Genomic DNA, 14,996 nt, shown 5'->3' on the forward strand with positions numbered 1-14,996 from the left:
GTGTAACTGGCCTAACTCATACCTGTTTGAAAATTGTAATATTGTGACTTGTAAAACTTGAAACTTTTTTTTTTTTTTACCAAAAGTCTTCCATTCTTATTTTTCCCCCCTTTTTCAATTGGGTCATGTATCCTTTTATTTCTCTTTTGATTTTCTGAGTTCACCCCTTTAATTTCTCCTTAGTTTGTCTCCTTATTTACTATCTTGTCTGATTTGATTACCTGAGACGTGCTGTCCACTCAGGTCCAAAGACCCTGTTCTCACTGCTTCAATTGATCCTCGGATTCCCTGATATGGTAACATTTGACATTTATGACATGATATATGTGTAAAAGCATGAAACATTTCTTAGACATTGTTGATAGCTATACCAAACCTCGCACAACAGGCACCAGAGGATATTATTGGTTGAATGCGTGGCTGTTTAAGCTTTAAACCCTCTGTTGCTCTAATATTTGTACTTGCTGGGAACATTGATATCAATGAATGTCATTGAATATCATTGAACGACAGATATCAGTAGAAGAGTCGGACAAAATTACACGTTTACTGGTATCATTTGGTTCCTAAAATGTTGGATGCACATTATTCAGAGGGATACAACAGGGAAATGGGCCCTTTGGCCTACTGGGTTTCTGCCAACCATCTACCAATTCTACAATCCCCCCCCCCCATCTGTCTGAAGACACCCGAAACGTTGCCTATTTCCTTCGCTCCATAGATGCTGCTGCACCAGCTGAGTTTCTCCAGCATTTTTGTGTACCAATTCTACAATATTCCTATTTTTAATTCTCCCATCAACTCACCTTCACACGGGGGGGGGGGGGGGGGGGGGGGGGACACTGGAGCACCAGCCAGAGACCCACACTGTCTCAGGAAGAACATGCAAGCTCCACGCAGACAGCACCAGAGGTCAGGATTAAACCCACTTCTTTGAAACTGCAAGGCAGCTGCTCCACTAGCTGCACCACAGCCGCCCATTTCTGACAATGTGCGTGTGTGAGATTATTGAGTTATATTTCAGTTAATCAGGATTGTACTACTGTCCTTCACGTGTACTTGCACTGTGCTTTATTTGCAAATATGTAAATGCACCCTTTTTTTGTAGGGGATGTACTGTCCGTAAGAGATTACTTTACACAACCAAAGTGCAAAATCCATTATTGATTTTTTTTTTTCTGCAATATAGACTTAGTTCCATCTTTTCTCTTTTTTTTTCCAGATTGGCTGACGGTGCTATTGATTATCATGGGCTTTTTACTATTGTTCATACTGTTTAGTTGTTGTTGTTGCCAATGCTGTCCACAATTTTGCTGCTGCTATGTTCGATGTATTTGCTGCCCAAAACGCTGCTGTTGCCCAGAGGAAGGTAAAAACTATATTTTTATTTTCGCCATTGCTCATTTTCTCTCTACCCTTCCCCCAGTAACAATAGCTGTGTAATATGCTTGATAGTGGAAGTATTGCTGATCAGACTCTCATAACTTATGATGTTAGACTGGTTGACACAATGACATCATTCTTCTGTGAGCATATTGTGCTATGCAAGGATTTTCCATGATCTGAGATCATTACACTGGTACTTGGTGTAAGACCATGTGCTGATGATTTTAATGTACATTGCTACATCTCCAGAATGTGCTGCTTTTTTTTTTTCTTTGTTTATTTTATTAGAAGCTAATACAGTACAAAACAATACAGTGGAACCTAATTTTAGGTGCCAACTATGTCATACCGTAATCCATTCTATGTACAACCTCTAGTTTTATGTTTTGAAAAGGAAGTAAGCAAGACAAGAAAAAGAAAACAATGGAAAGGGGAAAAAGAGAAAAAATAGATGGTAGAGAATAGAAAAACGTGAAGTGTGTATATAAAAAAAAGAAAAATTGGAAAGTAGAAATAGGAGAGAAGGCCCCTTAAAAGAGAAATTTTCAAATCTTTATTCGGAGATGTAGATCTATCCGCGGCATGAACTGAAATCAGCAACCTTTACGGCACCGCTGCATCACATGATTCCAAAAAGTCGATGAAAGGAGACCAACTCCTTAAGAATTGGTCATATTTATCTATTAGTCGGAATGTGCTTTTGTTTTGTTTTTTATCACAAGTGGCTGGCAGTGTCCTTGGGCCCATTCCAGGTCCCCTTCTAGTGATTGGTGCCAGGCAGGCCAGAGAGTTGACACAAATCAACTAATTTAGTACAAGATTAAACCAGATAAATACATTTTTCTTTGTGAGAAGGCGTTAGTAATACAGAGCTAAAAACATACAGTTTGTGGAATTCAATGGTTTAGGCAGCAACCGTGGAGGGAAATGGCCAGATGATGTTTTGGGTTGGGACTCTTCTTTTGAAGAAGGATCCCACCAGAAATGATGCTCCTTTCACAGACGCTGCGTGACCTGCTGAGTTTAGGTTTAGAGATACAGCGCGGAAACAGGCCCTTTGGTCCACTGAGACCGTGCCGGCCAGTGATCCCTACACCTTAACACTATCCTATACACACTAGCGACAATTTTTTTTTTTACCAAGCCAATTAGCCTACAAACCTGTATGTCTTCCTGGAGTGTGGGAGGAAACCAGAGATCCCAAAACACACGCGGTCACAGGGAGAAAGTACAAACTCCGTACAGACAGCAACCGTAGTCAGGATTGAACCTGGGTCTCTGGCGCTGTGAGGCAGCAACTCTACTGCTGCCTCTCCAGCACTTTGTTTTTTCTTTGCTCAAAATTGCATTATCTGTGGTTAGAAACAGAAAATAGGTGTAGGAGTAGGCCATTCAGCCTTTCGAGCCAGCACTTTCATTCAATATGATCATGGCTGATCATCCAGAATCAGTACCCTGTTTCTGCTTTCTCCCCATATCCGGTGATTTAATTAGCCCTAAGAGCTATATCCAACTCTCTCTTGAATAAATCCAGTGAATTGGCCTCCACTGCCTTATATGGCAGAGAATTCCACAGATTCCCAATTTTCTGGGTGAAAATTTATTTTGACCTATCTCAGTCCTAAATGGCCGACTACTTATTCTTAAACTGTGACCTTTGGTTCTGGACTCCCCCAACATGGGGAATGTTTTCCTGCATCTAGCCTGTCTAATCCCTTAAGAATTTTACATCTCTACTTATAAAACTCTGATCTTGGATGTGGATGTGTTTGTGTGTGTGTGTGTGTGTTCATTTGTTTGTGTGTTGTCACATCTTTGCGAATAAACAATGTAGTAACAGTAAAAATTTTAATTATTCCGGTAGAGATTTTCCCCATGGTCCAAAATCGCCTTATCTGAGAATTTCAGGCTTTATTTCTCGAGTTATTACTGAAAATTTTTCTGAAAAAACGTTGAATTTAAAAACCACTGTCTTTCGCTGATGACATCACAATGGGTCTGCTCTTTGCGCCCTTCTTACACGCGCTGCAAGTGACATCACACCCCCCCCCCTCCTAAATCGTAGCCTCTCCTCGCCGAAGATTCTTGAGCCAAAGACTCACACTTTGTTTTGCATCTACATTAGTAATAAAGCTGGGGTTCTACAGCAATCCAGTGTGTCTATATTGATTTTCATTTTTTTTTTTTATGATTCTCAAATGGTTAGGTGAAATTCGATAGGTGTTTCTTATCCAGATCTCTGGAATCACAATCACTTCATTAAGGTCTATAATCACTTCATTAAGGTCTTTAAATTGTGTCACTGAATTCCCTTGCACATTGTTTGTGCCCATTAGAAATACTTAGACAAACATTAGCATGCAATGAAGTGATATTTTGATAATGGTGTTGCACATTATGTATAGATGTAGCAAGCTTTTTATGAGTTTGTGTCCATTGAACTTGGAAAGTCCCACTGCATTCAAGTAAACATTGCTAGTTTGAATAATCATACAGTCCAGTTGGCATTGTGTTGTACTTGTTATGGAACTTAATACCAAAGGTGTGTCCATTACGGGATTATATAAAACAATGGTAATTGTGTGATTCTTGGGGAAATGCTGACTTGTTTTTGTTGGCTTACAACGTTAGGGTAAAAGTTTCATGGGGTAAAATAAATGGTTTTGAGGTAGGCCAGTTTACTTCTAGACATGAAACACTAAAAACTGCAATTTTGAGAATCAGATTTATGCCTTTAGGAATATGATGGTCTGCATTATTTCTTAAAACATGATTTGCAGCAAAGTGACGATACAATGCGATATTATTTGTATATTTCTCATTCATAAAACTTGCCAAATTCATCTGCTTTCAGCAGATTTGTCCCACTGGGAACAGGTGGGAAGATTTAAATTCACATGTGTAGCTGGGAAACCAATAGGTAATGTAATATCATGCTGCTGCACCCGCTGAGTTTCTCCACAGGTAATGTAATAACATTATTTTTGTAGCATATTACTTGAACTTTTCCAAAATTTGAGGCATTGTGAACAAGAAAGTACTCTTGTGTTCAACAACCTTACAACAACATCAATGGGACAAAATTAAATATAGTATTGAAATAGTTAGCGTTATAACCTGGCATATTTTAAATATTTAGGATCTACTGCTCCAAATTCCAATTGAACTGTTTGCTAACTCAAACTTCTTCCTATTAATTAGTCCATGGGCACTGGTTTTAGGTTGTGAAATATAGAACTGCGGGTGATAAATTTTCAAAAGAAATGACAATCTCTAGCAACCAGATGAAATTCCAAGGGATTTTAGTTTGTGTGCCATTGTTAATTGTATTTATAAGACCATGCTGCTGAATAATCCTTTGAATAAGATTATTAACTGGGATACTGCATTCTTTTAATAAACCTTAGCTCTTGCAAGGCATGAACTAGTCAAACAAGCAAAGCGAGGAATGTTTCCTTGGATGTACAACAGGCCCATGTATGGTGAGGAAGAAAGGAATTCACAGTTAAACTCGTTCTACATGAATGGGCCATCACATAGAGGTATGTAGCTTAACCACTAATGCACCAATGTATGTGTTTGAAATGTTGGAATCCATGTCACAGAGAATAAATGAGAGGAAACATAAACAACCTTCTCAACGCCATCTCGCTTCATGACGGAAGAAGATTTAAGATATTCCTTTTCCTTCCAACTTTGTATAAAATTAGATATAGCTTTTGGGGTTTTTTTAAGTACCATTCACAAACACTCTCATGGACTCAAATTTGAAATATAATTGCCACTGAAACGAGAACCAACTAGCAATAATATGTTTTTTCCAGGTGTTCTGTTTGCTGGATTGTGTATATCTATTTAACTCGCATCATAGAGGGGAGAGTGCATTTAGCCATTGAGTTCATGTCTGTGTGGACAGAGCATTCCCTTCAGTCCTGTTCCCTCATTTACATTTGTTCTAACCTGCTCTTGTTCTGATGCCATTGACCATCCCTGTTTCTCCTGCCAGTCATTTTAACTTGGGGCAAGAGGAGTAAATTACCACTCGCAATGTTTGCAATATGTCAACGTCACTGATATTACATTCCATCAAATAAACGTTTGAGAGATTAGATGGCCTTGGCCCTTCAGTGACCAATGATGTGGATTGCCAATTTTTGATCTCTTCCCCCTTCTCTAACAGTGACATCGTTTTCTTGAAAATTATATGATGTTTTACCCCCGAAACTGAGTAATTGTTCACGTTATTGTTTTACTCTGCCTAGTCTTTAGTAATTGTGGTTATACTTCTGTCTCTTCTATTGTAAGATCCATAAGACTAAATAGAATTCATGTGTGTCCTAAAGTATTTTGAAGCATTTATACAAAAATATAATCTCTCCCTTATTTTTCCCTGATGTAGATTTTTCCACAAAGAACAGCATACCTTTGACTATGGTTCCTTACAGTGCCCATCCAAACTCTTCTGTTAAAATGTTGGACTACCTGGAGAATGAAGTGAAAAACTTAAGCACTATACAGCCTTTACACAATGAAATCCGCATAAGTGGTAGCCCACCTCCCAGTATGTTGTCTTCTTTAAATGAAATGGGAGTCAGAGATATTGATCGGCGTGTTATCCACCTGCCCCCAATATTGGAAACAATCCGTGAGACAAGCCTTCCCTCATCACAACAAACCAGCAACTCATCCCGAAGGAATTATCGCAGAAGAGCAAGAAGCCACGAGGATATTTTGGAATCAGAGCTTCGTGGAAATCCAAGGTCCCAGGGAGGATCAAGGTCAAGTCGGAGCTCGCAAGATAGAAGATCGAACCGATACCTCGGGAACAGGAGAGATGATGTTGAAGATGGTGGACGGATGCTTCCAAGAGAACGAAGCCACGGAGATTACAGTGATGATGAGTCTGATTATAGTAGATCAAGGCACAGCAGTTCTAATCAGAGGAATGGCAGAAGAGGTTATGAGGAGGATAGGCGATCACATCACAGAAGTAGTAGAGATTACTCACCTGAACGAAAGCATAGGCGCAGAGACAGAAGCTACTCCCCTCCACCTCGAGGAAGGCGTCAGGGGTCGTGGAGTTCCCTGGATGATTATGAAACCCGCTCTCGTAACAGAATTGAGCCGGATGATCGAATGACAGTCTGGTTAGATACCCTGAAGAAGCCATTTAAGTATCATGAGAAGCCCCCAAGCTATCATTCAGTAGATGGGGCATCACAAGAAAGTAGTTCACGAAGATCGAACAATGGCCGCCTCTCAGTAAGTTTGTTTTTGCATTAAGATGTATATTGTGCAGTCATTTCTATCTCTGTGCAGAGTTACATACTTTCCCAGCACCCTGGGAAAGTCGGGTTCTGGTAGTTTGTACACTTGAAGGTCATATTATGTTACCCTGCTACAAAGCATCCTTGACCAGCCCATTGCTCGCACTCAAAGCCCCACCCAGGCTTTAGATGCATTTCCCACTCCTCAAGATCAGTGGTCCACATGTTGCAACTGTTCCATGAAGTAGCAAGGTCACCAATTCAACTCTGCTTCAGGCAGTGAATCTTGAGAGCTCATCCCTAGAATATCTTGAAGGCCTTTCACAGCCTTCTGCGGTCAATGGCCTTTGAAATGTTTTGTGCATCTCTGATAATCAGTCCTTTTAAAACCTTCAAATACATGGGATTAGGAGGGAGACATAGATCAGCCACGATTGAATGGCAGAGTAGACTTGATGGGCGAATGGCCTAATTCTGCTCCTGTACTCAGTTGGCTCAGTAAATTTGTGTTCTGCAGCTGGTAGTTCAGCAAGGAGTCTAGATCTGACCTCTAGCTTGTCCCCAACTTCCATGGGCTTGGAGGTGGGAGATGAGCTGATCCATGATGACCTTGCCAGCTATTCTCTATGCAACAATCGTCCAGAGGTATGGATGGTTTGCCCCGAGCTTGGATTCTTTACGTGCAGAATGTAAGTGGGTGTCTTGCGAAAAACAAAGCTCCTCTTTGTGACTAAGCCTGGCAAGGAATTTGATCATAACATTGCAAGATAAAAATAAAAGATTAAAAAAAAAGATAAAAATAAATCAAACAAGCCAGACGAGATCATTTCATTGTGATAAATTAAATAAAACTCTGGGCCAAGCAGAGTTCTGACAAAGGAGAAGTGTAAAATATTGTCTGGCAAATGATCCTGCTTTGATGCTGAAAGTTTATTTTTGAGTGGATTGAATTTGAACTGCTATTTTACTCTAGCTCTGCTGCACTTTAGTTTTCCCCTTGTTAATTTTCCCACCAGCTACTTGCACGATATACATTGTTTTCATGCAATACTCCTTACTGAAATCTGTTATAATTCAGAAAAAGGTTCAAACTAACAACATCCTAATTTTGTTTTGACAGGGACAGGGAAGTTCTCGGAGTGGTAAAAGTATTGTGATATGATGGAACTCTCCACTTGTCATTTTCCACAACTGGTCAGGTTGAAGCAAAGCTGGTGACTTTTTAAACATATCTTTTCATCATGAACACAGCAAAGGTTCCAATTTGCATATTACTTCAAGCTGTGCTGGAGGTATAACTTTGCAACAGGCGCATTTCATTTCAGACGAGACATCTTACTTCAATCTTGTTGACTGATTAGTGAAATTGGATGTTGGTGGGGAACTTAGTTTGTTTTAAATATCATGTACACCGGGGGAAATTGACAGCTGTCACATCTACACGTGGGTTTGAATCCGGTCCAGATTGAGGTTTGTTGCATTTGAGCAAATACATATTACTTTGAGACTATTATGTAGATAATTCAGTTACAATATAGTGCCTAAATCTATCAAAAATCTTGTCTCTTAATGATTGTATTTTAGACGGGGAAAAAATCAAATAGATTACAAATGGTTGTGTTGTTTTTCAATCCAGTAATTGGGAATTGTTTTTTGAAATCAAGGAAACCATTTTGAATTCTTTTTAAAGTTTCAACTTTTGATATTGTTTTTACTAAATCTGGACAATGGAATAAATTAAATGTTCTTGTATTTTGTCTGAATAACAATGCACATTGTATTAATAATAAAATAGCACAACTGGAGGCAATTGTATTTGTGGAAATTGGTCAGAGGAAGTGCGAAGAAATCCAGGAAACTTTAAGCTGATTTAGAAAGATGAAATCAAACAAGGCATTTGAGAAATATAAAGAAAGCAGGAAAGAACTCAAGCAAAGAATTAGGAGGTACATAAAATATTATTGGCAAGTCAGATTAAAGAGATTTTTGGACATATTAAAATAACCAGAGGGTAACTGGGCAGAGGGAAGGATAACTCGAGGATAAAGCAGGAGATTTATGCTAGGATTCAAAGGAGGTAGGTGAGGTACAAAAGTGTACATTGCATCGGTTTTCAAGTCAAGTCAAGTGAGTTTATTGTCATGTGTCCCTGTATAGGACAATGAAATTCTTGCTTTGCTTAAGCACACAGAAAATAGTAGGCATTTACTACAAAACAGATAAATGTGTCCATATACCATGATATAAATATATACACACATGAATAAATAAACTGGTAAAGTGCAAATAACAGAAAGTGGTTATTAATAATCAGAGTTTTGTCCGAGCCAGGTTTAATAGCCCGATGGCTGTGGGGAAATAGCTATTACTGAACCTGGTTGTTGCAGTCTTCAGGCTCCTGTACCTTCTACCTGAAGGTAGCAGGGAGATGAGTGTGAGGCCAGGATGGTGTGGGTCTTTGATGATACTTTTTGAGGCAGCGACTGCGATAAATCCCCTCGATGGAAGGAAGGTCGGAGCCGATGATGGACTGGGCAGTGTTTACTACTTTTTGTAGTCTTTTCCTCTCCAGGGCGCTCAAATTGCCGTACCAAGCCACGATGCAACCGGTCAGCATGCTCTCGACTATGCACCTGTAGAAGTTAGAGAGAGTCTTCCTTGACAATCTCTGGTTTTCACCAAGGAGATGATGAAGAACAGTGAGATCAGTACACTAATATGCCATGGCATTTTGAGACCTAAGATGCTGGGCCTTTTGAAGAGTATTAAGGTGGATAAGTCCTCAAAGCTGGTTGAGAACTAGTCCTGGATAATGAGAGGGATAAGAACCACATGTCCTGGTGTCAAGACATCAACCTTTCTCTCAACGTCAGCAAGACAACGGAGATAGTGATTGAGTTCAGGCAGCAATACCCCAGTTTGCATTGATGGTGCCGAAGTAGAGATGGTCAAAAACTGAATCACCCTACCACAACCAGAGAGCAGTTCATTCATCATCGTTGAAAACATTAGCGCCGCAGTGGTGCTGGTTTCCAACGGGAACGGTGACTGACACACCACACATCTCTGTCCTCCAGTTCCTGCGGACTTCCGCCACTGGAAGTACAGGATTTTGGTGTGTGTGCTTTATCATTTATCTATCTATCTATCTTCTATATATCTATTCTATTAATATAATATATATAAAAGTCTGTGGCTGCCGCCTGCCGTCCGGCTGCCAGCTGCCTTTCTTCCTTTTGATTCGCTGCTCCTTCCTGTCAGCTTCCAACACACTTCGAAACAAAGTTGCAAAACAGGAACACTGAACTTTTCACTGCTGCAGCAGGCAGGGGAGGTGCAATTGAGGGAGGCAGGGGAGTGCTGGAAACTTACATTTGGCAACGGCTTCAGTTCCATTGGAGGAGACGGGTGCATGGTGGAATATTGGGTTGGGGGAATCACACCATTGGGGGAGCAGACCCAACGGGTCTGCACTTGGTCTAGTTAATATATAAAACTCTCGTCCCATCCGACTGGCTGCCGTCCGGCTGCCTTTCTGCCTTTTGATTCGTTCCCATCGTGTGATGTCACAATGCCCAATGCTCGCAGATGTCCAATCGCAATGCCCAATGCTCGCAAATGTCCAATCGGAATGGAGCCATTTACTTGGACGGCTACCGGCTGCATTTCTTCCTTTGATTCCCTACAACTCCGAAACCAGACGCAGAATCGCCGACACCTTTTCCATTTCGGTAGAGATTTCACTTTTCTTTCTAAGTATCCCCTCCTCATTACATTTTGTCGTGTTTAAGTACACGTTTTTAATCAAATCCTTCTCCCGCCCCCACCCCAATATTTCAAAAATAAACTGGCTTCTCACCCATAGAAGCAGCATCAGCCCCTGGTGAACGTTCCATCGTGTGATGTCACAATGCCTGATGCTCACAGATGTCCAATCGGAATGGATTAATTTACATATGCCTTTGCAGGAGTCCCAGCCCATGGTGAACATTCCATTGTGTGATGTCACAGTGCCCAATGCTCAAAGGCATTGTTGCCAGAGTAAATTGTACAGAGAAGGTTCACCAGACTGATTCCTGGGATGTCAGGACTTTCATATGAAGAAAGACTGGATAGACTCGGCTTGTACTCGCTAGAATTTAGAAGATTGAGGGGGGATCTTATAGAAACTTACAACATTCTTAAGGGGTTGGACAGGCTAGAGGCAGGAAGATTGTTCCGGATGTTGGGGAAGACCAGAACAAGGGGTCACAGTTTAAGGATAAGGGGGAAATCCTTCAGGACAGAGATGAGAAAAACATTTTTCACACAGAGAGTGGTGAATCTCTGGAATTCTCTGCCACAGAAGGTAGTTGAGATCAGTTCAATGGCTATATTTAAGAGGGAGTTAGATGTGGCCCGTGTGGCTAAAGGGATGGAGAGAAGGCAGGTACAGGATATTGAGTTGGATGATCAGCCATGATCATATTGAATGGTGGTGCAGGCTAGAAGGGCCGAATGGCCTACTCCTGCACTTAATTTCTATGTTTCCCTCTCCTCACCCCTCTCCCACCATCCCTCTACCACCCATCCCTCTCTACCCCACCCCCTTCCCTCTCTCCCCCCGCCCCCTACCCCTACCACTCTGTCCTTTCACCAGTCCCTCTACCCCTCCCTCCCCACACTCTCTCACTTCTCTCCCCTTACCCCCACCCCTCTCCCTCCCTCACCCCTCTTTCTTTCTTCCCTCCCTGTCACACCCCTTCTCTTACCCCTCTGTCCCTCTTCCACCACTCCCCCTGTCCCTCTTCCACCCTACCACTCTCCCCCTCCCTCCCCACTCTTCCACTTCTCTTCTCTCCCCCCCCGCCCACATTCTTTCCCCTCTCTCCCCCCACCCATCCCACTCTCCCCCCTCCCTCCACACTCTTCCCCCTCTCCCTCCACATTCCCTTACCGTGCACAGTCTCTGTCTTTAAGAAGGAACTACAGATGCTGGAAATCGAAGGTAGACTTTAAAAAAGCTGGATAAACTCAGCGGGTGCGGCAGCATCTATGGAGCGAATTGAATGGTCAACGTTTTTGGCCGAAACCCGGAAGAAGGGTTTCGGCCAAAAACGTTGCCCTTTTCCTTCGGTCCATAGATGCTGCTGCACCCGCTGAGTTTATCCAGCTTTTTTGTTGTTGTACCAGCCTCTCTCTCTCTCTGCCCTTCTCTCTACTCTCGACTCATGCACGCCTGCTCCAACCCCTCCCCCCCTTCACCTCTCTCCCCCATCCTCTCCTCCCCCTCTTCTCCCCTTCTTCACAAAATATTGTTTTGTGGGGCGGGTCCACAGTGTGTGTGACTGTGGAGGCGGCCACGCGCTCTCCATTCAAGAAGACGCTCATCTGTTTGTGGAGGCGCATGCTTAGTATGTGACCAAAGATCTTATAGCGGAGCTCTCCACTACAAGATCTTTGTGTGTGACGACACACGCTCCCCCCCCCCTTTGGTGCAGCAGGCGCGCGCAGCATCTGAACGCTCAGCGATTATTCGAATTGTTCACTAACCGTCATTCTGACTTTGCTTGTGAAGAGAAAAGTCCTGAATTGCATTTGTCTGTTGCAGGAAGATTGTTCCCGATGTTGGGGAAGTCCAGGACAAGCAGGACACAGTTTAAGGATAAAGGGGAAATCCTTTCGTACTGAGATGAGGAAAACATTTTTCACACAGAGAGTGGTGAGTCTCTGGAACTCTGTGCCACAGAAGGTAGTTGAGGCCAGTTAATTGGCTATATTTAAGAGGGAGTTAGATGTGGCCCTTGTGGTTAAAGGGATCAGGGGGTATGGAGAGAAGGCAGATACAGGATACTGAGTTGGATGATCAGCCATGATCATATTGAACGGCGGTGCAGGCTCGGAGGGCCGAATGGCCTACTCCTGCACCTATTTTCTATGTTTCTATGTCTCGACATTTCCACCCATGTTTCCCTCTTCTCACCCCTCTCCCTCTGCCACCCATCTCTCTCTCCCCCACCCCTTCCCTCTCTACCACCACCCCCTTCCCTCTCTACCACCATCCCCTTCCCTCTACCCCTCTTTCACCACTCCCCCTACACCTCCCTCCCCACTCTTCCACTTCTATCCCCTTCCCCCACGCCTCTCCCACCCCCACCCTCTCTCTCCCCTCTCTCTCCCCCACCCCTTCCCCTACCCCTCTGTCCCTCTTCCACCACTCCCCGTCCCTCTTCTACCACTCCCGCTACCCTCTCTACCCCTCCCTCCCTCCCCACTCTTTCACTTCTCTCCCACTCTCTCCTCACCCCCTCTCCCATCCCTCTCTCCCCCCCACCCCCTTATCCCTCTGTCCCACTTCCATCACTCCCGCTACCCCTCTTCTCCCTCCCCACTCTTCCACTTCTCTCCCCCTTCCCCTCCACTCCCCCTCCCCACTCTTTCCCCCCACCCCCCTCTCCCCATCCCTCCCTCCTCCCCTCCCTCCCCATCCCCTCCCTCCCCCACATCTCTCTCCCCATCTCTCACCCCCTACCCCGCTCTCCTTTCCCTCCCAAATCTATCTCGTTTCCTCCTCCTCCCCCTCCCCTCTTCTCACTTCCCCCCCCCCCCCCCCCACCCCCCAGGAAACAGACCCAACGGGTCTGCACTTGGTCTAGTTAATATATAAAACTCTCGTGCCATCCGACCGGCTGCCGGCTGCCTTTCTGCCTTTTGATTCGTTTCCATCGTGTGATGTCACAATGCCCAATGCTCGCAGATGTCCAATCACAATGCCCAATACTTGCAGATGTCCAATCGGAATGGATCCATTTACATGGACGGCTGTCGACTGCCTTTCTTCCTTTGATTCCCTGCAACTCCGAAACCAGACGCAGAATCGCCGACATCTTTTCCATTTCGGTAGCGATTTCACTTTTCTTTCTAAGATGTTCTGCAACCGCGGCGGGATATCCTGGAGTCTTGCACCGCGGAAACAAAAATACACCCTTGAGTTCCGTTTCCGACCACAGAATCTTCTCGTTAGACCCCACTATCACTTTCTCCCATCAATGTAGCCCCGTCTGAACACCCAAACCAGCTGCGCCTCAGAGCCGGACTCTGTGTCTCAGAAATTACTGCTGCTGCTTTCTCTTGTGCAGTCATCCACCACAACACAACCCATAATGTGTTTTCATGGGAAATGGCCACTCTCTGCCTGCTCGCTTTACCATTCCTGGTAGTCACCCGTCTATGTTCTGCCTGCAGCTTAGGTTACCACCTAACTCCTACGTGTGACTCATTTTTTCAATACAATCCTGAGGTTGTCCAGCTACAGCACCACTCTCCTCCCTCGGTCAGTCACGAGTTGCAGCTGGGTGCCCATCCCACGGGTGTAGTCCTCAGGGGCACTGGACGCTTTCCTCATTTCCCATATCTTGCAGGAGGAACAATAGCTCTACCGTCCGCACATTTAGACTAAAGAAGGCCGCAGTATCTCACCTTATCTTGCTCCCACCCTCCAGGCCAAAGCTTCTCGAAACAAAAGCCGCAATACTTCGCTTACAAATACAGCACTTGAACGTCAGAATAAGAGCTCTCCTGGCACAATGGCGCAGCGGTAGAGTGGCTGCCTTTTTCAGCGCCTGAGAACCGGGTTCGATCCAGACTCTGGGTGCTGTCGGTACGGAGTTTCTACGTTCTCCCTGTGACTGCATGGGCTTTCACCGGGTGCTCCAGTTTCCTTTTACATTCCAAAGACATGTAGGATTGCCGGGAACTTGGCATCTGCAAATTGTCCCGAGTGTTTAGGATAAAACGACTGTACGGGTGATCGTTGGTCGGCGCGGACTCGGTGGGCCGATGGGTGCTTCCACGCTTTATCTCGACATCTAGAATTGAAAACTAAATATGTCAGCTCCTAATTGGCCGCTCAGTTAAATAGCTTGTTTCTCTTATTGGCTGTTGTGCCTTTCAATGCGCATATCAATAGGGTGATTTCACGAAAGGTCACTGGAGCGTAGATCCGCACCCACGTGACCGAAAATCTCAAGTGGAGGACATGCTAGACATCCGGTACATGTTAGTGGATGGGAAAACACGCACTTTCCCACCCGTTAAAAACATAGAAAACGGCCAGGTTTTGATCTGCAATTTATTGTGCCAGTCGGGGTGACCGTGAGGCACAGCTACCTAGATTTACAGAAAAAAAAAGATAGAAACTAAGGTAAATTAAAGAGGGAGCTGAAGGTGCCAATCCAGCGGAAGTGAACAGCGGACATTTGTCGTGGAGATTTAAAGGTCCAAAATTTCGGGAATTATCGCGTTTGCTCGCTGAATTTCATCAAAAGTAAGGCATTATTGACTTTTGATGAAATTTAGCGAGCA

At 43.9% G+C, this 14,996-nt stretch overlaps 1 protein-coding gene across 2 annotated transcripts in view; it reads left to right on the forward strand.

Moving 5' to 3' along the window:
- Nucleotides 1-8,455, forward strand: part of LOC129713186 (immunoglobulin-like domain-containing receptor 1) — a 37,151-nt gene extending 28,696 nt beyond the window's left edge. For both annotated transcript variants that reach the window (XM_055662031.1, XM_055662030.1), the window contains exons 5-8: nt 1,223-1,369; nt 4,794-4,928; nt 5,786-6,648; nt 7,774-8,455. In XM_055662031.1, the coding sequence (XP_055518006.1) occupies nt 1,223-1,369; nt 4,794-4,928; nt 5,786-6,648; nt 7,774-7,815 (1,187 nt within the window). In that variant the 3' untranslated portion in view covers nt 7,816-8,455. The remainder of the gene's footprint in view (nt 1-1,222; nt 1,370-4,793; nt 4,929-5,785; nt 6,649-7,773) is intronic.
- Nucleotides 8,456-14,996: the final 6,541 nt, after the last annotated feature.

This window comes from Leucoraja erinacea, chromosome 35, assembly GCF_028641065.1.
Source record: "Leucoraja erinacea ecotype New England chromosome 35, Leri_hhj_1, whole genome shotgun sequence".
Taxonomy (NCBI): Eukaryota; Metazoa; Chordata; class Chondrichthyes; order Rajiformes; family Rajidae; genus Leucoraja; species Leucoraja erinaceus.